Below are 27,604 nucleotides of genomic sequence, written 5' to 3' on the forward strand. Positions count from 1 at the left end.
TCATACTGTCATAATTATCATAATGATAGAAACAGCAAATAAAAATGGCAACAGGACATTCTGACACATACCCGTGTTTGACATTAGAAATGTGGTGAGGAACTGAAGAGATCACGGTTAGAAAAACTTGCCAATCCATTTGCAAGACTATTGTCAGGATGTAGCAGACATGTTCTGAATTTTGCACACAGATGCACGAAAATAAACTAAACTCAAAGACGTTAAACGTTAAAGAACAACAGCTGATATAATCTGCGGCGGCGACTTCACCACACTTTTTTTGGACAAATGCTAAACCTATTGTCACTTGAAGAGAGAGATTACTTTGAAATGCTCTTATGTGGAAGAGGAAGCACAACTGCTTCAATTCAGGAGGTGACCAACCTGACTCCTTATAGAGGGGACGCCTCACCTGTAAACCAAAGCCCATCTAAAGCCAGTCCAAACCAGAGCGCAGTGACCCAGTCTGAGCTTTAACCCTCAACATGTTGAACTATCTTAGCCGTAATAACACCTTTCACACACATGTAGGCCTAAAGAAAAACATGCGAACCCTTTAACCTCTGCATAAATGTTGTTTTGGTCCTTTTGGTAGTGTCTGAATAAATATTGAATACTGAACATTCTGTATTGAGCTATTTTATTATAGGCCTATTATATAAAGCAGCTGTAATTAGCAGAAACTAGCAATTTACTTACGTTATACAATTATTTTTTTTCTTATGATATGTCAACCTCACACTAATATATACACTTAATCTTTTCAAAAGATTTCAGACATAAAAGATTAAAAGTTAATTTAACTCGAGACTAAATGTGGCCTTATTTTGAACAAGTCCCACTGATTTAATGACACACAAGTTCCCTCCAATGGCAAAAAAATGAAGGCGTCCCTCCTCCTTGCTGTGACCAATCCCTGCCTGTCTCTATGGTAAACCAAACTCCGTTCCTCAACAAAATAACCGAAGAGGGTTCGGCTTTTTCCGACTGGAGTCGAAATCAAATCCGAGAGCGCCTGACTGTTACGCGCTTCACATCCATCGGGTCTTGGCTTGCGGTTTGAGATTGTTTACATCTAATCAAACAAGTCAGAAAGAAAGTGGCCCAGTGCAGACATGGACACCGCTAACCAGGTCAGTACATCAACGTAGAGCAAGAACATTTGGACTCTGAGAAATGTGTAATTATCTGCTAAATTGGCTAATGTGTCGTTAATTGATCTGTGTCCTTACGCAGCTTGCCTCTGTGGGGACATTTCAAGTGCTTAAATTACCTCTGGGATTTATCCGTGTTTTGGAATGGGTGAGTTACATTTCTTTTTTTTTTCTTTCTTTCAATAACTTAGTCATGCACTGTTAATACACTAATGGATTATATAATGTAGGATGTGTGTATGTATGCATGTATGTCTGTATGCATTCAATATGATGAATGTGATTTACAAAGCAATGATGCTCACATTTCTCAGGATGAACAGATATCTGGTTTTGACTTTAGATATCAGTATCTCATTGGTGCAACTTGAACTTCACCGCATCTGCTGAGATGTTGCGACTGAATGTTATGTTACCTTACCCGCCATCAGCTCGGCAATGATCCGTTTCACCGTGACTAAACGGCTCAAGTTTATGTAAGGATTTGTGGCTTCGTGAGAACTACATGCCAGCACAAACCGCTGTGTAGCTTTTCAATCATGCGTATTTTGGAGATGCTGTGCCTCCCGTGCGCTTTTGCGCCAGTCCAGAAAAATGCCCCATTTAACCCAAGTGTGAAATGATAAGAGGAATCCGCAATGAAGAAATGGGTGTCCTAGCTTTTACTGAATCAAAGCTTCACTACTTCTTTCTGTCTGGGTGTCGTTTGTAGTCTCTTGTTTATTGTACAGTGCAGAAAAGCCTTAAGGCAGAAAGAGATAAGTGATTTTCTTTGATGTGAGTTTAGAGAAATTACTGTAGCCATGAGGGTGTTCAGCTTCTGCATAGATAGAATGTGTGTTTGAGTGTGTGTGTGCGTATGTGTGTGTGTGTGTGTGTGTGTGTGTGTGTGTTCTCTCCTACTTTTATAAATGCCCTCAAACATGCAGAGAATCCTCAAGCAGTAGAGCACATCTCTGCTCCATGAAAAAATCCTGTCCAAATAAAAACAATGTTTTTTGTTTTTTTCTACTTGGACATGCGAATGGAGAACCTCATTCAAACTCTACTGTCATCAGAAGACACGTGACATTTTAGTTGAGATAAGACAGATGTCTATCACCGAGGTGCGTTCCAGAGTACATCCCTCTTGGCTGTTCGTGTGTGACCAGATTCACTGTGATATTTGTGGGCCAGAGCCAAAGACCAAGCAGATGATCTAAAGCACCATCTGTATGATGAAGATAACACGCTGTCATTGCTCCCTCTGTGTGTCTTCTTGTTGCTCTGTGTGTGTGGCAGAGGGCAGCATGTGCGATTGAGCATGGCTGCACACTGTCCTGTGATCCACTGATCACCTGGTAGTGTTCACTCAGATGTAATCACACAATCTTATGCAAGCTACAATTCATTTAGAAATGTTCCTCCTCACCCTCTCACACAAACACGTGCACACTAACCGACACTATTATAAAAGTGACCTTTTCCTTGCTGTGCCTTTTCTTTTCTTCCTCGCGCTCTTCAAGAAAGGGAGACTTTTCCACCTTCCCTGCTGGCCGAGAGGCTCATAAAAATACAAACAATTCAAATTATGACCTAAGAATTGTGATGTATTCTGCAGCAGTGGTATGGTTGTAGTTAGGCTGTTTCCCTCTGATAGCAGCATGTTGCATCTGATGTCGTTTTCATAGCAGTTTGGAGAATTCTCATTAGACAGAGTGCTCCAAAGTGGCATGTAGCTCAGTATTTACTGTTTATGCGTAAAACTGCTGAGAGTAACTTAAACAAGGGGTAACACATCATGAATCCCAAAGTCATTTCTTCATTTTAAAATATAGGTATAGTATTGCAAAGGTGTGTTGTTGCCAACTAATTTAACTAGCCTATTATTAAAAGAAGTTAAAAATAAGCATAATTAAACAGTTAAAATGATCCTTCTAGTTGCTTCACACATGTATCTACACAGGCAGTCCAATAACACATAACATACGTTTGTTTATGTATGCATGTATGTATTCATGCATACAGAATATATATACTGTATGCATGTTTATTAATTTATTAATTCATTTTTGTAGCTTACAAAAGTGTTGCTTACAGCATTTTAACACACATACATTATGCACAATCATAGTTATACTGTTGCCATTTGGAAACTGCAATTTACAGACTTGATATACAGTAGATATACAAGCACGTTCATTACTCCAAATGTTTGTGAATTACTCTCAGATCAAACACAACAGCCATTTGGAGCTATAGGACTATTAAATGTTTAGTTTTTTGTAGGTTTTTTAGATGCATTCAAACAGCAACTACTCCTCAACCTTAAATATATTCAGCTGTTAGACTGACACCTTAACCACTCATGAAGAGTCAGTGTAAAACCATGAAAACAGTGTCAACCACAGTATTTTTTTATGTGTTCACAACAATCATGCTTCATTATCAAAAAGGCCTGGAGTGAATTTCCTTGCACATCATGACACCAGTGGAAACACGATTGTCAGTTTGGTTTGTTTATGTCTCCAGGCAGTAAAGGCTTTTGTTGGGGTAGCGATTGACATTTACTTTGCTAATAATAATGAACCCTTCACTGTGTGGCTGATTGGTTATGTAGACAAACAGAAGGTTGTTTAAAGGTTGTGTTAACGTTAGTCAAGATAATTGCTGGAGACAAGCGGGTTTCCTGCATCTTCAGTCAGCACTGGGTCTGCACAAGGATGAGACAAATTCATAATCAGCCATGTCTGCAGGAGATTCTAGAGGATGGCTCTATGGCTCAGTGTGTGCGTGTGCGTGTGTGTGTGTGTGCGCGTGTGTTTGTGTGTGTGTGTGTGTGTGTGTGTGTGTTTGCATGCATGCAGGCTCTTGGCCTGTTTGGCACACTGTAAGTTGCTGGCATATTCTGCTCCAAACAGCTGTAAGGTCCCCTCCTCTCCACCATGGACCAACTCATGCAGAAGCTGTCCTTTGAGATGTGCCCAAACTCTTCACTGCATGTTTGTGAGTGTGTGTGTGTGTGTGTGTGTGTGTGTGTGTGTGTGTGTGTGTGTGTGTGTGTGTGTGTGTGTGTGTGTGTGTGTGTGTGTGTGTGTGTTTGAGTGTGTTTGTGTGCAAGAGCGATGGAAGGAGAAAGAGAGCGAAATTGTACAGTTGATTGAGCACATGATGCAAATGATACACATGCATTTTTTTAATGCACCAAAGCGTCGTCATGGCTGTCATATCATGTCACACAGTGCAGTTTTTACAGTACTGTATTGACTCAGTCGTTGGCTGTTTTCCACAGCAAAACTCAAGCTGATGAATCATAAACAATGAGCGAATCACAAGTGTCATTTATCAGTAAGGGTCCTCCCCTCATCCAAAACAAAGGACTTGACCCACTGTCCTGTGATGTCATCCTCAGGACTTTACTGTAGGGTGTGTGTCAGTGTGTGCTTGTGTGTGCTAGATAATTCTGTGCCAAAAGAAAAAGCAAAAAAAAAAAAGGTTGAGCTGCCCAGTGTATTCTACAATATAAAATAAATACATAAACAATTTTCTAGGAAACACTTTTGATATCAATCCAGTTATTATCTCTGATTGTGTAACTCTTCCGCTAAAGATCAGCCAGTTCCACTCAGAGTAGTAGTGATAGAGGAGTACGGCCCAGCAAGAAATAAAACACTATTTGTTAAACTGTCATAGAGCTTCAATTAATACAGAAGAATAACTGAATATGAATATAAGGGTGCTGTTTTGTAAGATTATCAAAATTCATAGTGACACTTAGCACTACATGCATATACATAAAGACGACGTATCACTAGTTGTTGTTGAGATGAATCAATAATGAAAATCAGCATTATTTCCAGTTGTCTTCTTTATAAAGCTCTCTATGTCCTTGAAAGTAAAGGACAGACAAAAAAAATACACATGCAGATGCTATATTACTATATTTACTACTGCAGGCAAATGCTCTTGAAGACAAATCTTCCATTAATCTACAGTATGTTGGCTACTGTGATAAAAACCTATTATTGGGTTGATCTTAAATAAGCTTAAAATTAAAATCCTGCTCCGATAAGGACATTAATCTCCAAACACTCAAATGAACACTATTTATTTTCATTGGGAAATTGGGTGAGATGGTCCCAAAATGAATGTGTAGTTATGCAAATACAGCAAAGCTTCATATGGGTAAAAGACACCACAGATGAAACAGATCAGAAAAGCAGTGGGACTGACAAAATTAGATGCATCTCATCTTTGGAAAAAAAAAAATCTCTTTCACTTCATTCTCTTTCTTGTTTCTCTTTTTAGCTCTCTCTCTCTCTCTCTCTCTCTCTCTCTCTCTCTCTCTCTCTCTCTCTCTCTCTCTCTCTCTCTCTCTCTCACTCTCTCCCCCTCTCTCTCTCTCTCTCTCTCTCTCTCTCTCTCTCTCTCTCTCTCTCTCTCTCTCTCTCTCTCTCTCTCTATCACACACACATTTTGTGTTATTTCTTCATTGACCTATCACACTGATAATGGGTTACAGTGCAAGCTTTGACAGACTGCTGCACAATGTTCATAAAAAACATTTGTGCAGGGACACAGGCACACATACACACAGACATGCATCCATGCGCTCACACACACACACACACACACACACACCAAAGGAAAACAAGTGAAAGAGTGAACAGAGGGTGATGTAGAGAGAGTGGCGACAGCTGCTGACAGATATCACATGAGACTTGCCAGGTCAAAGATCTGTTTTTCGGCACTGAAATATTTAAGTTCCATATGACAAGGGGCCGTGAGTATAGAGGAAAACCTTACACCTATTTGAACCCTTCTAGAGACTGGTGTTAGATTTAAATATACATATCTCAGTGTCTGCTTTGGTTAAGTAGGTAAATTAGAGCACCAAAAACATCATTGGCTTTTCTGTAAATCAGTGTCAGATTGTAACAGGTACAGTATAATGTGTGCATAACAACAACTAAATATATGCTCTGCAGTTATTGATATCTATCAATCTCTATCTATCAGTGAATATAGTGTACAAAGTCTGATAGTCTGTAATGTCAGATATTACATCATTTTTATGTCTGGTGTCCTCTCTTCATTCAACTCCGCAAGGACGCATACAGCATTATACAGAAGTAGATGCTTATTTGGTTGATATATGTCTATATTTTAATAGTATTGATAGACGGTTTGGAATTTTAAATGTAAGTCAACCAAGACTGTGTGCTGTAATGTGCAACATTTGCATCACTCAACTTTTTTTTTATTATCACAAACCCACTCTTGATGTTTGATATGCTAATCAAATAAATCTTCTAACTCTAAGATATTCCTACTTGCATCATGAGTATGACTGACACTCTGCTGTTTATGCACATTTTGTTTCTGCAAGGCTCAACGTTGTGATTTCCATAACCATTTTCAGGGTAGTCCCCAAATAAGGACAAAATCCATTTAGGCCTACAGCACCATGTTTGCATGTTGGAGAATGGTTTATTTCCATAGTCCAACAAATAAACAAAAATAAATACAGACATGATCATTTTCACTCATTCAAAACCACTGGTTGAGGGTTACAGTAGTCATTCACTCACTGCAGGAGTTTGAGCCTTTGAACACAGACGTTGGTGTAGTTACTTTACAAATGACTAAGAACTGGTCAGTTCTGTGTAACACTGAATCATTTCCACTGATGTGGTTTTAGAATAAGCTTTGTGGGGTTGTGGTAGCTGGTGAGCACCTGGATCTGACGTGGCCTTTCATGACCCATCAGGTCAGAGCTGGACCTCTGTCTTTCTCTTGACCCTGAAGACGACGGCCCGCCATCTGTGACTCAGACGAGGAAAGGTTAACCTGTCTTCTCCTGTTGGAGGACATGTCTGCTCAAACAAGACATCCCAAACACAAGAACACAAGTGTTGAGAGAGTATGTAGATACACACTGACTAGACCGTAGAATAACTGAAACAGTGCATGCTTACATGCAGACATGTCAGATCATATTAATCTCTCTTTTCAACATATGCAAATAAAATTGTTTATAAAAGGGAAACTTTTATGCTTCTTTTTTTGTAGAAACAACTGATTTTGGATACAGTATAGCTCATTTTGAATAAGCACTATTATTTTTTTATGTAAATTATTAAATGATAAAACTATTACAGAATTTAAAAAAACAAATCACTACACAGCATGACATTAAAATTCACACACATTACTGTATGTTTTTTCAGCTCTATCGTGATACAATACTGACGTGCCAAAATGTACATGAAAATTCCTGCTCTCCATACTGACCCTGAAGTTATTCAACTGAATGCATTTTCTGCTCATCACTTGATTTGTTTCAGAGCACACAAGATACATAATGATGTAAACCATGTCTCATGCAGAGGCAGAAGCAAATCAAAAAGAACAACTAGAGATCGACTTTGTACCAAAAAACTCAAAGAATGTATCATAAAATATATGTGTCTAAAAACACTGACTGCAAAGCTATCACATTTAAATAAGTTAAGTAAAGAATAGGTAACATTAACAAACTTCAACATTGTTATCAGAATGTATGCTACTGTCAAGGCTCAGGGCAAAACTATTCTACAGAAACAAAAAGGGGAGAACTAGCTTCAGTGCTTTGAATGTATTTTTGCACAGAATGAGGGTCGTGGATTTTGTCTCCCATCTCTTATGTGTAGTTGCATTCCAGAAGAATAGCTTCAGGGTCAGTATAGTCAATAGGAATCATTACTGCAACCAAGATATATTCCACATGTAGGGCATGTCAGTATTGTATTAATACAGACCTGAAAAAACCCAGACCTATCCTTTAACACTGTGTGAAACATTGACTGTCTGTCTTCCCACTACCTCCTCCATAAAGATGAGAGAAGCCTCCACTGAGTGATGGTTTAGTGGTAACAACCACAAAAGTCTGCTGACTAAAGAGTCCAATGCTCCTATACTGTAGGTCTCCATTTTCATCTTTCTTTATGGTTCTTGGCTTGCCACCATGACAGGCAGAGATTCCCTGGCAACAAATCTGAATAGCTGATTCTACAATGGAGCTTCCAAATCCTATATGACCTACATTCACATCCATTATTACATTCATACTACACTCATTTAACCCATACACTGAGCCCTGGTCCTCAACCTGGACCTCTAATATTCCCTCATTGTAGTGAAGGCTGAGGAATTGACATGGCTGAGGATGATTTCTTCATCTTCAGATTCTTCTAAAGAGGCACGCACACACACACACACACACACACACACACACACACGCACACACACACACACAGTGGAGTTGTATTACATTTCTGTTGGGTGCCCCCAGCTTAATAAGTGCAGTGACTGTCACCACAGGGCACAGGGGCTGGGTTCCAGCTAGGTCACCTGACTAAGTAGCCATGGAAACCCCATCGGGAGAAGAGGAGCACCAAGAAGGGACAGTGTTACAAAAATAAATGAAGATTTTCTGCCTGCTTGTGGTCAGTCAAGCTTACAGAGAGAGAGAAAACAGAGAGATGAGGGGAAAAGATGAATGTGAGCTGTTCATAGCGCAAAGCGCTCCCTGTGCACAGAGGGATTAGCCGCTGCTAAATGAGCTCCTGATTTTGTTCTGTGGTGCCACTCCTGAAGCAAAGATCAGACCGCTTTTAGATGGATGTCTCTTCTTTGTGTATCTGTTGTCCGCACAGTAGCAGGGTTTTCTGGCTAATGTAGCAGCTACGATCCATACTGGAGAGTTACCACATCTGCTCAGTGAGAAGGAGGAAGAACAAGTGATCCTTAAATGGGAATTAAAAATCAAAGATCATAGCTCTGTTTTCATATTTCAAGACCAGTATGTCATGATGTCATATATATTTTTCATCACTGGTGTGTCAAAGTTCAGTTAAAATGTGCATCTCTCTGTCTGCCCCCGTGTTGCCTTTTCTGATGTGCATTTGGCATTTTTTGCTATAAAATTGCTCATGTTTTTACGCTGGTGGACCGCAGCAGCGAGAGCAAGTCAGACTGCATGTGTGTGTGGAGTGTGGCTAATGCTTCTGCCTGAGTGGAGAGAGTGAGATATTTTTACTCTTCATTCACATACCATAGGCTATACAGTACATTGCCTGCTCACATCTAGGTCCTCCGATAAACAAACGCAGACACAGCGAGGTTACACACATTCGGAGGCACACGTGCAGCCATGCACAAACATGGACATATAAATGAATGAAAATGCAGTATGATTACACAAGCATGAATACAATTTTATCATCACACACAGGTTTCTACGAGCACAGGAGCATATCACATGAACTAAGATCACCGGCCTAAAGACAGCAGAGTGCACCAAAGCAGAAGAGAAATGATAACATGAGGCACACAAAGGAATTTATTATCTCACTTACTTCTGTGGTTGGTTCAAATTGTTTGTTGTCGAGTGTTTTTCTCACATTGGGATTAGAGGCACAACATCAACAATACACTTGGCAAGGATTTAAGAGGGTTTTTTTTTTTTTACATTTCTTGATTTGAATTTGGAGACTGTAGTTGTTTAACACTTCACCCAAATTCCACAATAGCAGAATTTGTGAAGTCCATTATTAGCTCTCGGCAATTAGATGGAGAAAAGGCTCTGTGTAATTCTCACTAACACTGTCTCCATCTCCCTAAGTGCCCAATTCAGGCCTCTGTTGTTCAGTTTTTGTCATTGATCTTGGATCCTTGGATTTCTTTCAACATATTTTTAGTAAATTCCAAACTTGGTCTTTTGTCATGCTGTATTTGATTTTTTTTTTTCAACGGTCTTGCCAAATTTGTTCATCCAAATTCCTTATGTAGAGATTTGTGAAACACAGGGTCAAGCAAAAAGCATTATGTCACATCCTGAACTGCCCAAACAAATTGTACATAACCTGTTACATAGATCATTTCACACACTGGGCTCTGAGTAACTGCATAGGGATAGTTTTAGGGCAACTTGCCATTTTACCAAACTAGCTAGCTATTTATCAGCAGTAATGAATATGTGTTACTTCTGATTTTATGATTATATAGTTAAAAATAGGTATCATGTCCTGAAATGCTTTGATTGCTTTGTAGGAGTTGTCATCACTGCTACTTATGGGTCAGTGACAAATAAGGGTTGGCAAGATGAACAATTCAAAAATATCTCAAAAAAATGGTTTAAAAGCAGCATCAGGTTTGTTAAAATGTACATTTTGTATTTGTGTTGGTTTTATTTATTTGCACCATTTTTTTTACCAACAATAAGACTGAATGCACCTGAAAATGTCCACCACAAAAAGAATGATATATATTAAATGGAACAATTGTATTCCATTACTTTTATTTAAAAATATAACAATAATATAAACATGACCCTCGGTCTCATGATAGTCCATTAGATGACCATCGATTGCACTCTTGCATTTTTTGTTTGCTAGTATGTATACATACTAAATAGACAGCAATCCACTGTCTCTCACATGCAGATGAACAAGCAGCTACTTTAGTTAGCTGCCAAGTTGCCATGGTAGTTGATCCTTATGCAGCCATAAGGGTTAATCCATGGTGCTAATCAAAGTTAACATCACTTGAATGGCCACAATTGATGATATTACAAAAGAAAAATACCAGCAGTGCTTGAAAGTTATTGTGTTCACCCTGTTCAAAGCACATACTCCATATGATGAGTTGGTATAGTTTACAGGATAGTTCAGGGTTGCCTTCCTTTCTTAAATCAGTAAATTGTAGTTGGGTGGATGGGTGGATGGGTGGGGGTGGGGGGACAAATTGAAAGAGATAGGCCTCTCTTTCTCAATCTCTGTCTCACTCTGTTTCATCTTCCTCTTTCTTTCTGTCCTCATAAAGAGTGTCCTAGATTTATTTTCCCTCTCAGTTAGGCAGGGAGAGGGGCTGAACATCTGAGGCATTTTTCCCCTCCTAAGGCAGCCACTTGACATCGCAATGATTCCTATCGACTTGAATAGAGCAGGTGGACGGTGTGTGTGTGTGTGTGTGTGTGTGTGTGTGTGTGTGTGTGTGTGTGTTTGTGTGTGTGTGTGTGGCATCTGTGAGGAGGTTTGCGAAAAATGTCAAGTGCAGCTCATCAGTGAATGCACCTTTCAGCTCGTCCGCCACTTAACGCGGTTCTCCCCTCCCCATCCATCGCTTCCTCTACCGCTCTTATCAGGTCCTCTTGTTTTACCCACTCTACCGTTTGTTGTTCCCAGCTCGCATCTCTACCTTTCTCATTGTATCTATTTCACAGTCAAATATTATTCATTCTACCAATCAAACCACCATTTCTTCAAAATTCCCTACACGTCTTTCTGTCCACTTATTATCTTCATTCTTTCTCTGCTTGGTTCATCTTTTTTACTACACCCTTGTTTTCCTGTTCTTCACAATTGAGACTGCGTGTGCCCGGATAGCACAGTAGGTCTGACTGCTGATGGTCAAGCCTGAAGCCAGTAGATCAGTTTCATAATCCTCAGCCAGCCTCCACTCTTGGTGCATGTCTCCATCTGAGCCCGTAACACCGTCCACGCTACATTAAATTTAAATTCTGCTCAGAAATTTGGGGCATTTTGTCTTTATTTAAGAGTCAGTGTAATGAGACAGGAAACAAGGTAAAGGAGAGAAGGTGTGACATGCAACCCCCCCCTCCCCTGCTGTGATAGGGTTAGGGTTAGGGTTATTTAGGGTATTTTGTGGTTATATAGTGTTGGTCTTAACCATTGGACCACCAGGGCATCCCCAGACAGAATTATTGAACTCATTCATGTTCAATCACTTCAATCTGCAGTTAGAGCTACATCGGTTTAAAATCAAATTAAGGTCTTCCTATTTGTGCCATACTCTTCAACGCCATGTAGGTCACGAGAGACGAGGGCAAACAGGGAGATGTTTCAGTGCTTTGTTTGCATCGCAGACAGTTTCGATTCCTGTACCCAGGCTTCTCTCTCTGTTGCTTTCCCCCTTCTCTCTCTCCCCCTTTCCCTCTCTATCTCTTGTTCCCTGAGGAGCACAGCTGGGAGAGGCAGATAAACACACGGGGGCGCGGGGCTTAGCACCCACCCTCCTTCCACAATGCCATGCTCTCCTGTTCAAAGGACCCAGCCAGAAATGAGAGGGGCTAAACACGAGCCGAAAATCACAGGGAGAGGAGGCAGCTGCTGGAGAGAGCCAGTATATAGACATACAGAGAGAGAGGGGAGAGAGCGAGAGATGCTTATCCGGGGGTGTTTGTGATAATTAAGAGGGAGTATTTATTCTCTCGCTCTTTTGGTCACTTCTCCCATTTGTTTGTGTGAATAAACACATAGCACAGTCTGCGTGTACAGTATTTATGAGATCATTTGGCTGCATATGATTTACATTGATTGGTTAACTTGTGTGTGCAGATGTGTGAGCATGTTTCTGTGTGTTTGTTTGTGGCCACATCCTGCCTCACAATTAAAAGCAGCTAAAAGGAGTGAATCACTTAAAAAACTTCACTAAAGGGATTCCTCACAGACGTCCCAGCTGTGCACCATGACAGCCAGGTAAACAGCATTCAGCCTCCACCTGAGACCTGAAGTCGCACTTTATCATACAGCATTTTGCTTTGATTTGGGCTGATCTAACTCTGCCAAACTGCGCTTAGACCAATGTGACCCAGATTATCCTTTGCAAAGCATCACCTGGTATTGTGCAATTATGCCCATGTGAGGAGGCTCAAATCATACAGTCCAAAATATCCAACAGTAGCTATCTAGTATTAATGTGAAGGAAAAGACTGCAGATTATATCCATAGAAATGTCTTTGACTATGTGCATGTGGGTCTAAATATATGTTGCTGCTACTTTATCAGCTGTGATAAGACTATGATGGAAGTATCAACCAATTCTCTCAAACAAGTTGTTACAAAAATCTACTTTTGAGTCCTACAGTAAGCTCTGTATAGACACATGGTGCCCAAGAAACAGAGACTTCACTGCAGATTCACTGTGGTTAGTTGTTTCGGTCTAAACCACTCTTCAGCTGAAAGTAACAAGCAGTCAATGCAGTTTACATAGAGTTCATCCTAAACTCAGTATCTGCATTTTGCCACAAGGTGGCATAAACCACCTGATGATATATTTCTGATGGGGCATGAGGTGAGTTTAATGGCTGACATGTCTTGAGCCATTCTGTAACATATCAAAATATGTTCATTTAGTGCATATAAAATCAGGATTTCCTCTGCCACAAGAAAAATTGCATTTGCTTGTTTGATTTCAAAGATTGCTCACATAACCTCACACTGCAATCAGTAAGACCAGGCCTAATGTGGTGTTCATTGAGATCCAGAGAAGCTGTTGTATAAGAAAAAGTTCTTCTGAAGTACTGAAAAACAGGCCATTGAACAGACAGGTGACAGCATTCACTCCAAAAGGAAAGAGAAAAGTCATCATGTGTCTTCCTCCTGGGATAATCTGATATGCCACTATAAACATGCCACACAGGAAGCCTTGATAAAACTGTGATATCCTTGCTACCAGAAATATGCATACATACATTTTGTGTTGCAGTTATTCAAATCCTGGAGGCAGAGGAAGTGAGCGTGTCATTTTTGCATGACTGATATTAAACTTCCATTAACATGAAAGTAAAGCCTATGTGCTGTTGAAGTGGGGTACACATTCACAGCACAGCAGTGACTCTGACTGATTGGGTTAGGGTTAGGGTTAGGGTTTTTTTATGATGTTATCTCTTCAATCTAAAGACTGCATAAAGAAGATGACAGAAGACCAAATAATCAGTAATCACAAGATCAAATAATAACGTTATCATAGCACTTTCATAACAGTGAAATCAAGCAACATTGAAAAACAGTAAGAGCTAAATTAAACAACATTCAGTAGTTAAAGGAGAGATAAAAACACAGCAGGCCCCTAAGCACCTGGACATTATGCCTTCCTCACATTATTGGCAAATATTTAACAAACACTGCAATGTTCAGTGCATATTATGGACATGTATGTGAACACATTCATTAGACAAACTTGCACACACACACACACACACACACACACACACTCTTGATTCCCATGTAATTGAAGAACATATTCCCAGGATGTCTGTAATATGATTGCATGATGTAATTATGCTGGAAGGTGTTAAATAGCGCCCTCCAAAGGTCATTAATAAGACATCTTCTCCCCAGCTGCTGGCAAGCTGCATGTCCAGCTGCCTGTAATATAAGAGAGGGGAGGCTTGCGCTAACTAGGCGTCAAGTCTGATTATGGTGATCATGGTTGTGAGAGCTCCTGAGGCTATAGAAGCGTTGGAGAACTGCTGAGAGAGAGAGAGCATATTAAGGGTGGAGAGGATGTATGTGTTAGAGGGCTGGATGTGTATTTGCTTCATGTTCATGTTTGTTTGTTGATTATAACTTGAGGCCTGTTTATCTACTATTCATTTTTACTCATAAGAAATATAAAAATGTTAACCAGTTGCATTGTAGCACATGTACATTGGCATTCCCACCCTCTCTTTCTTCCCATTCTTACATTCCCTCCTTTATTGGATTGGGTGTAAGGGTTAGTCTGAGATGGGGGGACTTCAATGTTAATGTTTCTCTGCTGGCAGCTTCATTCTGACACACCAGGCTGGATAATGGCTCAATCTTATTCCACCTGCTACTCCACTGTTGAGCCACCACATACTGCCAGGACAGTGACCTTGACATTGATTCTACAGTCTCTCAACTCTACTGGAGGGATGAATACCATCTCGTTTTGATGGTGGTAGAGAGCACTGTCTAACACGTTGGTCCAAACTCTTCCATAGGTGTTCAGTTGGCATTACATCTGGTGACTACAAAGGCTAGAACATATGATCCACATCATTTTTATACTCATCAAACCATTCAGTGATCCCTCATGCCCTATGGATGGGGGTGTTGTCATCCTGGAAAGACCACTCCCATCAGGATAGAAATATTTCATCATAGGATGAAGGTGATCACTCAGAAGAACTTATTTGCAGCAACCATTCCCTCTAAGGGGTCAAGTGGACCTAAACCATGCCAGTATAATGCCCCTCACAGCATAACAGAGCCACTGGCAATGGATCTCCTATTGTAGAGGTCAAGTATTTAGGCCTGTAGCATTTTTTTCCATTTAATATGTCACCTGTCTATATCTTTTTGAATGTGTTCCTTACATCACTTTATAGTGTATTTCAGGAATGTATTGAAATTAAAATAAAAAAGAGATACTCACGTTGGTCCAAAATTCACCCAACTAATGTTGCATTTTACTATTGAACGTTTTATTCAATAGTGCTGGAAGCCAATTCCATTCATCATCCATGTCTTTTCTTTATCACTTCATCCACAGGTTGAGGTTTTCTTGATTTATTGGTTAATGGGTTTGTCCATAAAATGTAAAAATAGTGAAGATGGCCATTAAAATAAGAGGCCAGTGTAATGTCTTCAAATTGCTTGTTTTGTCCGACCCACAGTCCAAAACCTAAAAAATATTCAGTTCTCTATCATGTATGACAAAGAACAACAGCAAATCCTTATTAATTATTTGACATTTTTAACTGAATGATGATTTAAACAAAGCACTTAAAACACAGGGACAGAGGCATCAAATGGAGAACAATTTAATTAGGTGTTAAGTGTTTTGTGTCAATTTTACTAGTCGCTTGCACACAACTGCTTTGTTTCATGTCATTAAAAATAATATTTAAAAAAAAAATGTTTAAAGCTGAGTGGTGAGAGAAGAGCTAATTATCTCCCTCTCCTGTTTGTCAAATGAAGCAGATAAAAGTCATACAGTAGCATCTACTCTGCATACAGCTCCATAGTAATGTCACTTTAGGCCACAGTGTTGTTGGAGTGAGCAGGAGAGGCGATGGGTTAATTTAATCACAGTACTGGTAAAGAGTGGTGTGTGTGTGTAGGAAGTGAGAGCATCCCAATATACTTGAACTCACCCACTCTTTGAATCTGAAATAATGGAGCTGCACTCAAAATTGTCTCAATTGTAGTGTCCAGGTAAGGAAGTTATGACAACCTTAACATGTGTGGGTACGTTAATATAATAAAGATATAAATATAAATATGAAACAGCTGCTGTTGAATAATAATGTTATATAATGTATCCATAATGAATCAGCTTGTCTCTTCCTGTTATGCAATCAAGTATTTCAACCATGTTTTTAATCAACTGTAGAGCTAAGAGTCTGATTAATCATTCAATTAACAAGAAGGCTGACTTTGCATTAATATAGCTTTAGCAGAAGAGGCATACTAATACAGACATTAGGCCAATGAATAGCTATGTGTTGTCCACAGACTGTATTACCTTCAGAAATTCCATTTAATGGTGCAAAAGTCTAATAAGTAGTAGGGAGCTCAGTAGTTTTAATAGTTTTAATTGTAGTAGTTTTAATAGTTTTTAAACAAAGTGTTTAATTATCATACGTAGAGCAAGCAGACACTTCATTTCTTAACTTCTGTTCTCAGTGATGTGTTCTGAATTAATTAAGCTTCTTGTTAAGGTACCGTTGTCTCTGCTTTTCAGGATATAGACCTGCTTATAATTTGATTTAATTATGTAATATAATTTATAATGTTGGTCAGAAAGAAAAAGAAACCAAGTACATTCACTCAAGTACAGTATTTAAGTATAATTTAGAGGTGTTTTCCTTTTATGCTACAGTATACTGAACCCTCAATGGGACCCTGGCACAAAGCTGAGCTGTGGGCTGCTGATAACCACATTTCTCCCACTCACCCACACTGTGTATGGGTTTATGTGTGCGTGTGTAATTTGCAATTAGTTTGTAAAATACTTGAGTTATACTGTATGTGACATGTAAGAGATAAATGGAAATAATGAAGACTTTAAAACAAGATTTAAACTTGTGGTCCTGTAACATGGGGCCACAATATTGGGTAATATATGACTGCCTTAAGGTTCTTATTTCAGTGTACATTGTGATGTAGTGGCAGATTGAAATAATTAGCAATTTATCAAATTACCGCAAACCCAATTGACACACATTAAACAGCCTCATAATGATCTTTCTAGCGTTGCTGCTCAAACATTAATGCATCAGTATTCATATTTCAGTAATATAACACTCTGAAAAGGGCCATTCTGCTGCACTAATGAGTACTTTTACTTTTGATAATTTAAGTACATTTTCATGCTAATTCCTGCTAATATCCTTTACTAAGTTTTACAATTAACTTTCCTCCCCTGCTGATGTTCTTCAGATTTCTAGGAATCTTGTAAGGAGATAAAAGATATTCACACACACACACACACACACACACACACACACACACACACACACACACACACACACACACACACACACACACACACACACACACACACACACACACACACACTGTGCTTTCCCTAGGCAACCTCTTTCAGCCTCTGTTTATTTATCAGAATGCCTTTGGGAGCCCTGTAGAGTAACAAAACTGGATTTGAGATTTGATCTTCCTTTCTTTCATGTGTATGGTCATATTTGCAGCGGTACGTTCAAGTTTTTCATAGTGGATTTAGATTTTTGTTGCAAACATTTTGGATGTGTGTTTAATAGGTTATTTTTCTCAGACCAGTTTGGTCATTCTGTTGCATCAAACTGACGTTATAATAACATAACTGTGATGTGCTTTACCTCAGTGAAGCCTGTACAAGCTAAACTGTGAAGTCTATATTCATTAAGTATAGGATTCAGTTCAGTCCTTGTCTAACTGTAGTCACCCATCGTTCTCTATCACATCAATAATGCAATCTGTGTAGTCTGTCAGATGAAATTTGATGTCACATTGTATCTGTTCATATACTTTATTCATACAGTCTTCCATTCTTTGAGGTGTGCACACATACAACATGTTCAGAATTCACATTTTCTATTTGTCTTTATGTGTGCAGAGTCCCAAGAGAGTTAGAACTTTTATTGTAAGGACAATATTAATGGTACAAATGCTTAAGAGAGTGTATTTCTATTTTTTTAAACAAGCATGGGGAGGAAGCCATTGTCAGGTGCCAGTGGAGGGAGCACAGAGATCTCTTTCTCTCCTCATTCAGCATAGCCTACACGCTCACTGCATGCTATTGTAGTTCATGTGCTGATGTGGCTTAAATGCTATCAGCTGAAGTTAAATTGGCTTCACAGCAGAGAAATTGTTGAGATGTCCGTAAGCAAAATGTTAAATTGGTGGATCTGCTGATTCTCACTATTCATTTATATGGATTTTTACTAGAAATTCATTCTGGTTACAGTTTTAAACACTGAAAATCATTGACTACTGCTTTCATATATTAATCTGTGTGATGGAAAATTGCAAAACAAACCAGCAAATTTAGCACTGTAATCTACCTTGGACAGATGTTGATCAGTCATGCTTGTCCTGGTTGACACTTTTGCATTGCTAACTGACTAAATTAACAGATTTTTGCTTTACGTACAAGCCGCAAAACACCCACACAAAAAGGAAGACCTGACAGCAAAAGACTGGATTTGTTCTTTGTTTCTGTCTGCAGAGAAAAAAGTTTGAACTCTAGTATGTGGAATTCATTTTGTGTAATATTACAACACTCAATTCCAGCGCGTAATACGAGAGACAACATTTCATCAGGTTGCAATGGGAGCATGTACGAGACACATGTACACAAACTGAGAGGAGGTGCACTGAATAACATAACATAAATTAAAGGTATAGTACTGTAACATGATGGTAACATAGAGCTGATACTTCTGTTCTCCCAGTTGCCACCTTAGTAACAATATATATGTTGAATCAGATTTAGGTCTGTGTGGGAAAGGTCTGATAAACAAGCTGTGTTTTGTGTACATGCAAATATGGTGCTTGGTCTCTAGATAATGTTGCAATGTACAGTAACTGAGCTTTGCATTAAGTCGCTTATTACCTCAATTCAAGTCAATTGCAGTGCCATTGCCATAGCAGATATTTGATTTTACTTTTTTTTTTTTCTCTCTTTGCAGCTCTTTTCCATTTTTGCATTTGCAACATGTGGGGGCTACACTGGGCAGCTGCGGGTTAGTGTGGACTGCATGGAGAAGGCCAGCAGCAACCTCAGCATCGGCATCGACTTTGCTTATCCTTTCAGGTGAGCGGCCTTCATCTCAGCCTGTTCACATCATTGATTGGGTTTGACAGTCAGGTGACGGTCATGTCTAAGTTTGAAAGCAGGATTCTGAACGTCCGTTAACTCTAAAGCTAATACAGTCCATAATGATCCCAATCACATTGATACTTATACAGTAAATTCTTCAATCAGACATTGTTGCAGGTCATGTTGGTGTTGATTTTTTTTTTTATGTAAAAGAGATTTTTTTTGTTTTGTTTCCATGCTGGCCTTTATACTGGGGTCTGGCCTAGTCTCCAGTGCAGCCTCCATATTGATGTAGGATGACAAAAGTGATCCAAAAATAAGACTCTCGATTTACTGTAGTATTATCTAAGGCACTCAGAGTTCCCTAACCAACGATCAGGCAAAAGTTAAAGACACAAAGCACTCAGACTAAGAAGACAGAATAAAATCACCACTGTATCACAGTTACCAGGCCCAGCTTTAGCTAAATATACTCTAAGTAGAGTTACAAACACAGTTTTGGACTTGTGAAGCTGGGGTGTTTGGATTTCACACTTGTGCCTCCCACTGTGTGTGTGTGTATGTGTGTGTCAGGTTGCACCAGGTGTCCTTTGAAGCGCCCGTGTGTGAAGCCATGAGGAGGGAGCGCCTGTTCCTCATTGGAGACTATTCATCCTCAGCAGAGTTCTTTGTCACCATTGCGGTCTTTGCCTTCCTGTATTCTCTCTTTGCCACTATTATCTACATCTTCTTTCAGAACAAGTACCGCGAAAACAATCGAGGACCGCTCATTGTGAGTACAGTGGCCTCTGACCTGGGACAAAAGTAAATTAAATCAAATTAATGATATCTCTATCTCTATTCTCTAATGTCAAATATGCTACATATATCTGTAAAAAAGTGAGTTATCATACGACCAGAAGTATTTTTTGGAAAGTACAGATCAAATAATAGTTTTCTTATGCTCCCTTATGTTGTTTGACTTATCCATGTCTGTACTGTTTCTCTGTTCTCTCTTACATGCCATCAGGATTTTATTGTGACCGTGGTGTTCTCCTTCATGTGGCTGGTCAGTTCATCTGCTTGGGCTAAGGCTCTGTCCGATGTCAAAATAGCCACTGATCCAGATGAGGTGCAGCTCCTCATCTCTGCCTGCAAAGTCCAGACCAACAAGTGCGGCTCTTTGCAGGGACCACGCTGGTCAGGACTCAACACCTCAGTGGTAGGTTACACATTGGGAATAAATGAATAGTTAGGTCAAGTCAACATTTAATTAAAGTGCACGCAAGACACAAGAGTAACATTACAAACAATGAAAACGACAGCAGAACTAACAAGCAATACAATTGATAGTTTATTAAGAAACATCAATAAACCGAGTAGATAGAGATACAACTACTAACTACTACGGCAATACAGGTTGTAGAGAGAGGGTTAAAAACAAAGGTGTTGAATTTACCAGTAGGTAATGCGTTATGTGATGTATGTATATGATGATCCTCAGGAAGGGACCACAGTGAGAATTCCAGGAAAGTTTAAGTAAGCGGAATCTGAAGAACATAGGAGTTTGTGCTGCTGTAGATGGGTATATGGTCAAACAGGTGTCCAGGTGCTAGCCCATGTAGTGATTTATAGGTCAGGGTGAGTACTTCAACATCAGCTCAATAGTGTACGGGCAGCCAGTGGAGAAACATCAGAACTGGAGTGATGTGATCAAACTTTTTGGTTCTGGTTAGGATTCTTGCAGCATAATAATGTTACCTGAAGGTAACATGCAGAAGAAAAGAGGACCTACAACGGTGCCTTGAGGTACACTGTATATAACTGTGGTAGAGTTATGGATAAAACCATGCCAAAACTGAACCCTTATGTCTATCTAACACTGGAGGTGAACATAATTAAATACATACCTGAAATCTACTTAATAAATAAAGTTGATTTAATTCTACTTTAATAAATAAAGTAATGCAATACATCTTTTCTCTCTGTCTCTTTCTCTCCAGGCCTTTGGGTTCCTCAACTTTGTTCTATGGGCTGGCAACATCTGGTTTGTCTTCAAGGAGACTGTTTGGCACAAGGGTGCTTCAAGGCTTGCAGACGGGGCATCTGAGAAACAAGCTGGCACCTTTAACCAGCAGCCCTACAACCAGGGGAGCTTTGACCAGTCAGAGAGCTACAACACCCAGGGAAACCTTGGCCAGCCATCTGAGTACAGCCCGGTTGGAGGTCCCACCTCCTACTCCAATCAAATGTAGCTGTGCCTTTTCATTCCTGTGTGGCACTTCTGCATTTTAAACAGGGAAACCAGTGTGTGTGTGTGTGGTGGGGGGGTTTAACTTTCAACCAGTGCTCAGTTTGTCATCAATTACGAAAAAAGATATATATAAAAGAAGGTGTCAAAGGAAGTAGTTTGTCAGTTGATACAAAGTACACCCATTGTACATACAGGTATTGTTGGGTCTTGTACAAAATGATCACAAATAGTCTTTTATTCCTTCTATTTTAAAGGTGTTGTTTACTGAATGTTGTACTTCTTGTAGTGACAGTTTCTCTCTCTGTGCTTGGTAATAGACATTCACTGTTTCAACTGGATGTCATTTTCAAACTGGTTTGCACTCTGCCGTGGAAGGAAAAAGTGCTCTATGTTTGTATAACTCTTCAAGTTTCTAAAATAGTGTTGACAAGTGCATGATGTGTCTTTATATGATCTCTGTGAAACTAGTAAAAAAAAAATCTGCAATTTATCTCTGAAAGTTTACAAAATTCAAACTGCCTGGGCACATTACTTTGTTTGGATAAGTATTATTACTTTTTTTTAAACCTGACAGGAAATATATTTTGATAACAGGTATTTCTAATTCAGATATAGATTCAGAAGCTAATTTAGTGACATTTCTGTTATTTTTGTCACTATAAATATAGTACATTCCAATTCTGACATTGGTTTTGATAATGTCAGAACATCCAAAAGAAACAAAACTAAAGCAATAACTGCATACTGCCAAATATCAGCAAAAAACAAACAGTACAGTATGCAACCATTGCAGTATGTTGTTTGGTTTTCCATGCTTTTCATTTCTTCGATGCATTAACACATGCATTTCATTTTATTTGAATAGTGTAAAGAGGAAGATGTGTCTCCCTCCTTGTTTACAAGTGGCTGCTCCTGCTACAAATTACTGTTTACTGGCAAATTATTTAAAAACAATCAAGTTATACCTCTCTAAAGAGTAGCCATTTACATTGCTAAAGCCCAGCAAAAAACAGCCCCTAGTGGTAATAGAAGAATAGTAAATAGTGGGCTCATGTCTGTACATAAATCTTATAGAGCTCATAGAGCTTACTTTAAAATCACAATTCAGGTTTTAAACAAATTTTAAACAAATCTGTTAAATTCATGTTTTGTATATTGAAGGATAATGCTCAGTTGCTGTTTGTTACATGGATATGAATTGTGCAACCCTGTTTCTTGACCTCTTAAGCATGTGGCTTGCATCAGTGTAATAAAACAGATTGACCATCCATGTAGCCTGACGTCCATGATCATGTTTACAGGTCCATACATTTCAATGGGAGTGATTATGTTTTACAGGCATTCATACTAATGCACACATTTTTCCATAAGTGAAATGTCCTCAATTATCTGCTCAGATCTCTATGCCTGATTTGCCTGCCTGACATTTCACACACCAAATGATGAACCCTCACTTTGCCCTAAAAATGTAACCTGATTCTGAAATAGGGATAATGTGAAACCTACAATGATACTGTCTAATCTATCTTGCAATCTGAAACAGCAAAGTCCCAGAGAGTCTTTATTAAGCCTTTATGAATGCAACATCTGTGTCATCTAGGAGTGCATGTGGTTGAGAGACTTTGTTGTTGTACATCCTTTTCTAGAAGTAATGGGCTGGAAAGTGCAGCTGTCTTAGTTTTATCTGATTCTCTTTGTAGTTTAACACAAGTCAAATATTCTGCCTTAAGACTCCAGAATGATTTGCTCACAAGATAATAAAATTACCGACTGGTGAATCACTTTAAAGTTGTTGTAAAGAACATGCACGTTGAATTCAATAAATTATAATAAATAATAAAAATGAATTTAAAAAACGAAATCATAAAATAAAGTGACTAAGAAATAATTAACTTCCAATCCATCACCAAATGGTTTGTTGCTTCTTTCTACTTCTCCCATTCAGTTTATTTGTACTCCCTCCAGCTGTCATTTGTTCTGGATGATGTCACATGATCATCAGTTGGCCAAGCCTCACATCTTCTACAGCTTAACATGCTCAGACAGCCGAGTCAGTGCAAGTATGGGATGTTTCAAGCTTTCATCATGGTAGTAAAGCATTGGCTTACAGCAGCACATTAAGGCCAATGCAGGAACTGATTAGATAGAAAGAAACTGGAGTTTATAGGTTACAGATAAACGTACTGCATACAGACATAGACTGAATTGAAATGATGGGGCCATCTTGTGGCTGCAGTGCATACTATAGGATTGTGAGTTTTGAACAGTCTAGTGGCTGCTTACTGTAGATCAAGACAGCGCACAGTGGCAACTTGTAATCAAGATTTTGCTGGGTAAGTAGTCAAGTGTTACAGATTACTTTGTGCAGGAATTGTATATATTTTAATTTAAAAGGGTAAGTTTAAAAAATAACTGATACTGTGAATACCTCTTTACCTTACCACTGTGAATACCTCCTTGCCAAATACCTCCTTTTACTAAACTACCAGTCTTAATTCTAAAGTGAATGAAATGGTGCTATTAACAAAATATGTGACCCTAACATAATGATAAAAAAGACAGCTTGTGATCAAGTATAAATAGTTTACCAATGTCAAACTACAATAGATCTCTCATTTTTTCTTGTGTTATCTTGTGTTAGACTGTGATGTTAACCAGTGGTTAAATACATTTAATCAAGTACCTAACTTATTAACCATTTCAAATTACTTAAACCTTTTTGAGTATTTCAGTTTTTGCGTACTCTGCCACATTTCAGGGAAAATATTGCACTTTTTTCTCCACTATGTTTACCTGACAGCTATAGTTACTTTGAAGATTTTACACTCAAAATGCAATGCGCTTGCAATAAACCTTATTAAAGACACAACACTACTGAAACACTGTAAGTTCATTGCAAATAAAAGGGCAGCGTGCAGGAGTTCTCTCTTCTCTTGCTTTAAGACATTTCCTCTCATGCACCTGTCTTGCACCTTGTATACAAGATGTGCATAAGCCTTTGCAGCTAACATTCAAAACTCATTAAAAACATAAGTTTTATAAAATATAGCTTATATATAAACAGTAGTTCAAATGAGCCTAACTTTCACCAGTTCCAACATTAAAATGCATCTCACCCACATATAGGCCTATGCATCATTATTAATATTAATGTAGAAGTGACAGCAGCCATTTATCTGCATAGAGAGGACTTTTAGTTTTGTAACTTCAAAGTCCATCTGTTTATGACTTATGCACCTTTTCTCTACCTGTAAAAGATTTGAATGCTTCCTTTACACTGCAATCTCTGTGGTGATTGTGACTACTACAGTACTTACAGTTTCAGTATTTCCATGAAATGAGCATGAGTGGATGGACAATCTCCAGTGTGACCAGCAGGAGGCGCCAGCATTCTGATTGAACGCTCACACGCACAAAGAAACACCACTGAGCAGCTTCACAACAAGGAAGTCTCATAGCGGGATGTGTTCATCAGTCCAAACAGCATCCTCCCAGCAAACATGGACACCTTGCAGTATCTAAACGCTGTCATCTCTGAGCGGCTGGCTGCGGCAGCTGTGGAGATTTTCGGGGCGGTGGAGAAAACGTTCACAGAGTATCAGGGAGAAATCAGCCGATCCAAGCAGGAGATAGATCACCTGAGAACATTAGTGCTCTGTCCTCAAGTCAGATTACACAGATCAGGTGTGTGGATTAAATGTTTCTATTCAATGATGATGATACCTCGTCATTCATATCAGCAAAGAAGCTGCAGATCCGTTTAGTTTCTGTCATATTGTTTTCAAATCATGTGTCAGAGTTGGATCAGTATATTTTTCATGGGGATGTTTTAAGAATGCATGTATGGTGAAGAAGCACTGGCATGTGTTGACCTTTAAAACTGAAAAAAACAATGTGTGCATGATGCTTTCTAGATTAAAATGTGAGTTTATATGTATTTTCATCATTTATGCATGCTCATTTCACTCAACAGCTCAACAGGTCAGTCCTCACTGCTGTGATGAGGAGGCTTCCCCTGTGAGCTGCAATGAGGAGGACATCTGGGCCCCAGATGCGAGTCCAGAGCACCCAGGCCCCCTCCACACTAAAGACCAGAGAGCTGATCATCAGCGAGGATCGTCCTGGAGGCAGCAGTGTGATGCCATAGTGTCTCCTCAGTTTGTGAAAAGAGAACATCCCGAGAATTCACCCTTACACGTCTACCAAGTACTAACTGTTGAGCAGGCGGCAGACATCAAAACTGAACCTGATGGTGATGAGTTTATAACATCTCCATCAGCCAGGGAGGCTGAGATCTCCTGTGGTGAGAAGCCAGAGTCTTCTGGACTTCAGCGACTGAAAGGTGATGAGAAGACTGGGTAGAAGCACATAAAGCTGAGGATAGAGAAAGCTACAGACAGTCTTTTCTTGTTGTATCGCTCTGACTTAAAGATGTACTCTATACTGAGAAAGTTTGACCAGGTTTGTTGGGTGATACCTGCCCTATTAAACCTGGATAACATCAGGAATAATCTGTGTGCACTCAGATTATGGGTCTCTAAATGACATTTTCACTGCATGCCTACTAATTTGCAGCTCCTTGAATTGCCATTTGAGGCTGGCTCCAAAAGCAAGTCAATTCCCATACATCCCCATGTTAAAATGCCCAAAGTTACAGCAGAAATAAACGTGTTTGCAGCCACTGTTTGGTACATGGGGTGATTTTGTTTTTTAACTCATCTCTTTACATTTTTTAAGCCTTAAAGTTATGCATAATTAAGGCCGTTGTGAGTGACAGGTGCTGCCATCACATGTGGCTGTCTGCTCTGTGGATTGTACAAACAGACCATTGCAGAATTCTGTGCCAGTTTGCTCAAGGCAAGGTAGCCAAAAGCATTTAGTGATTAAAACTTGGTGTACTGGAGAAGACTTGTGCAACATGAGATCAAAATAAATAAGATAAAAGAAAAGAAAACAGATATTTGTAAAATGTAGTATATTGTCTTGCTTTGTTTTTCTCGCAGATCCACTTGAGATCACTCATCATGAGCAGGATGGGTCTGATGAGCAGCAGGACAACAAACAAGCTTGGAGCCCCTGCCAGGAACATGAAGATCTTAATCCTCCACACATCAAAGTGGAAAGGTTTACACCATCTGCTCCTCTGGAAGAGACCGACCATGTCAGCAAACTCCCTCCTCAGTCAGAGAGGAGTGTTTGTGATGAAGAAAAGAGTAGAGATGGTGAAGCAGAAGGCTATGAACTAGGCATCCCTCAGCCCTTCTTCTCAGTAAATCCAGACTACATAGTATCTCAAAGTAAATATGGTGACCGTACAGAAGGTGTGGTGAATGGAGAATGGATTAAGGTGCTCACACCAACAGGAACAGTACAAAAGACAAGGCAAAACTCCAATTTGTGCTGTCAGGAAAGGTTCAGTATTGAAACGGAAGAAGATATCAGTTATTTCACCAGGGAGAGAAGACACACATGTCCCATCTGTGCAAAACGTTTTAAAGAGTCGAGCCATTTGAAGGATCACGTGAGAATCCACACAGGAGAAAAACCTTACCAGTGTAAGGAATGCAGCAAGAACTTCAGACAGAGCGGAGCGTTGACTTTACATATGAGAATACACACAGGGGAGAGACCGTACCAGTGCACCGAGTGCGGCCGGCGTTTCAACCGAAAGGGCGACATGGAGACTCACAGGGTGACACATACGGGGGAAAGGCCACATCTGTGCCTGGTGTGTGGGAAGAGCTTCAAAAGGAAGAGCAACTTAAACACACATCTAAAGACCCATGCAGAAGACAGAATGGATTACACTCAGCCACTGTGATTGTACAAATACTACTAATATATAATACTAATACAACCACATAGTGATCAGTTCACTGGAAAACATAGATAATATGTTGACTTCAGAGTATAATACAGCTCTATCCATGGTTCATAATTTCTCTAGGAGAAAGCACAGAGAAACATTTCTCAATTAACTGCAATTAATTTATTTTCTTTTTTAAAAGTCTCTTTTATTTGAAGTTCATGGAGTTCAAGTCTTGGAAGATGAAGAGATGTTGTGATTCACCTCTACAAATAGCATTAAAATAATGCTATTATAATA

The 27,604-nt window shown here is 39.3% G+C and overlaps 1 protein-coding gene across 1 annotated transcript; it reads left to right on the forward strand.

The window, feature by feature from the left end:
* The first annotated feature begins 1,115 nt into the window (after positions 1–1,115).
* On the forward strand, positions 1,116–21,499 carry synpra (synaptoporin a). Its single transcript, XM_053316168.1, has 6 exons — positions 1,116–1,133; positions 1,237–1,302; positions 19,135–19,259; positions 19,839–20,037; positions 20,275–20,466; positions 21,248–21,499. The coding sequence occupies exons 1-6, from the start codon at positions 1,116–1,118 to the stop codon at positions 21,497–21,499; spliced, it is 852 nt and encodes a 283-aa protein (XP_053172143.1).
* The last annotated feature ends 6,105 nt before the right edge of the window (positions 21,500–27,604 follow it).

This window comes from Scomber japonicus, chromosome 3, assembly GCF_027409825.1.
Source record: "Scomber japonicus isolate fScoJap1 chromosome 3, fScoJap1.pri, whole genome shotgun sequence".
NCBI classification, from domain to species: domain Eukaryota; kingdom Metazoa; phylum Chordata; class Actinopteri; order Scombriformes; family Scombridae; genus Scomber; species Scomber japonicus.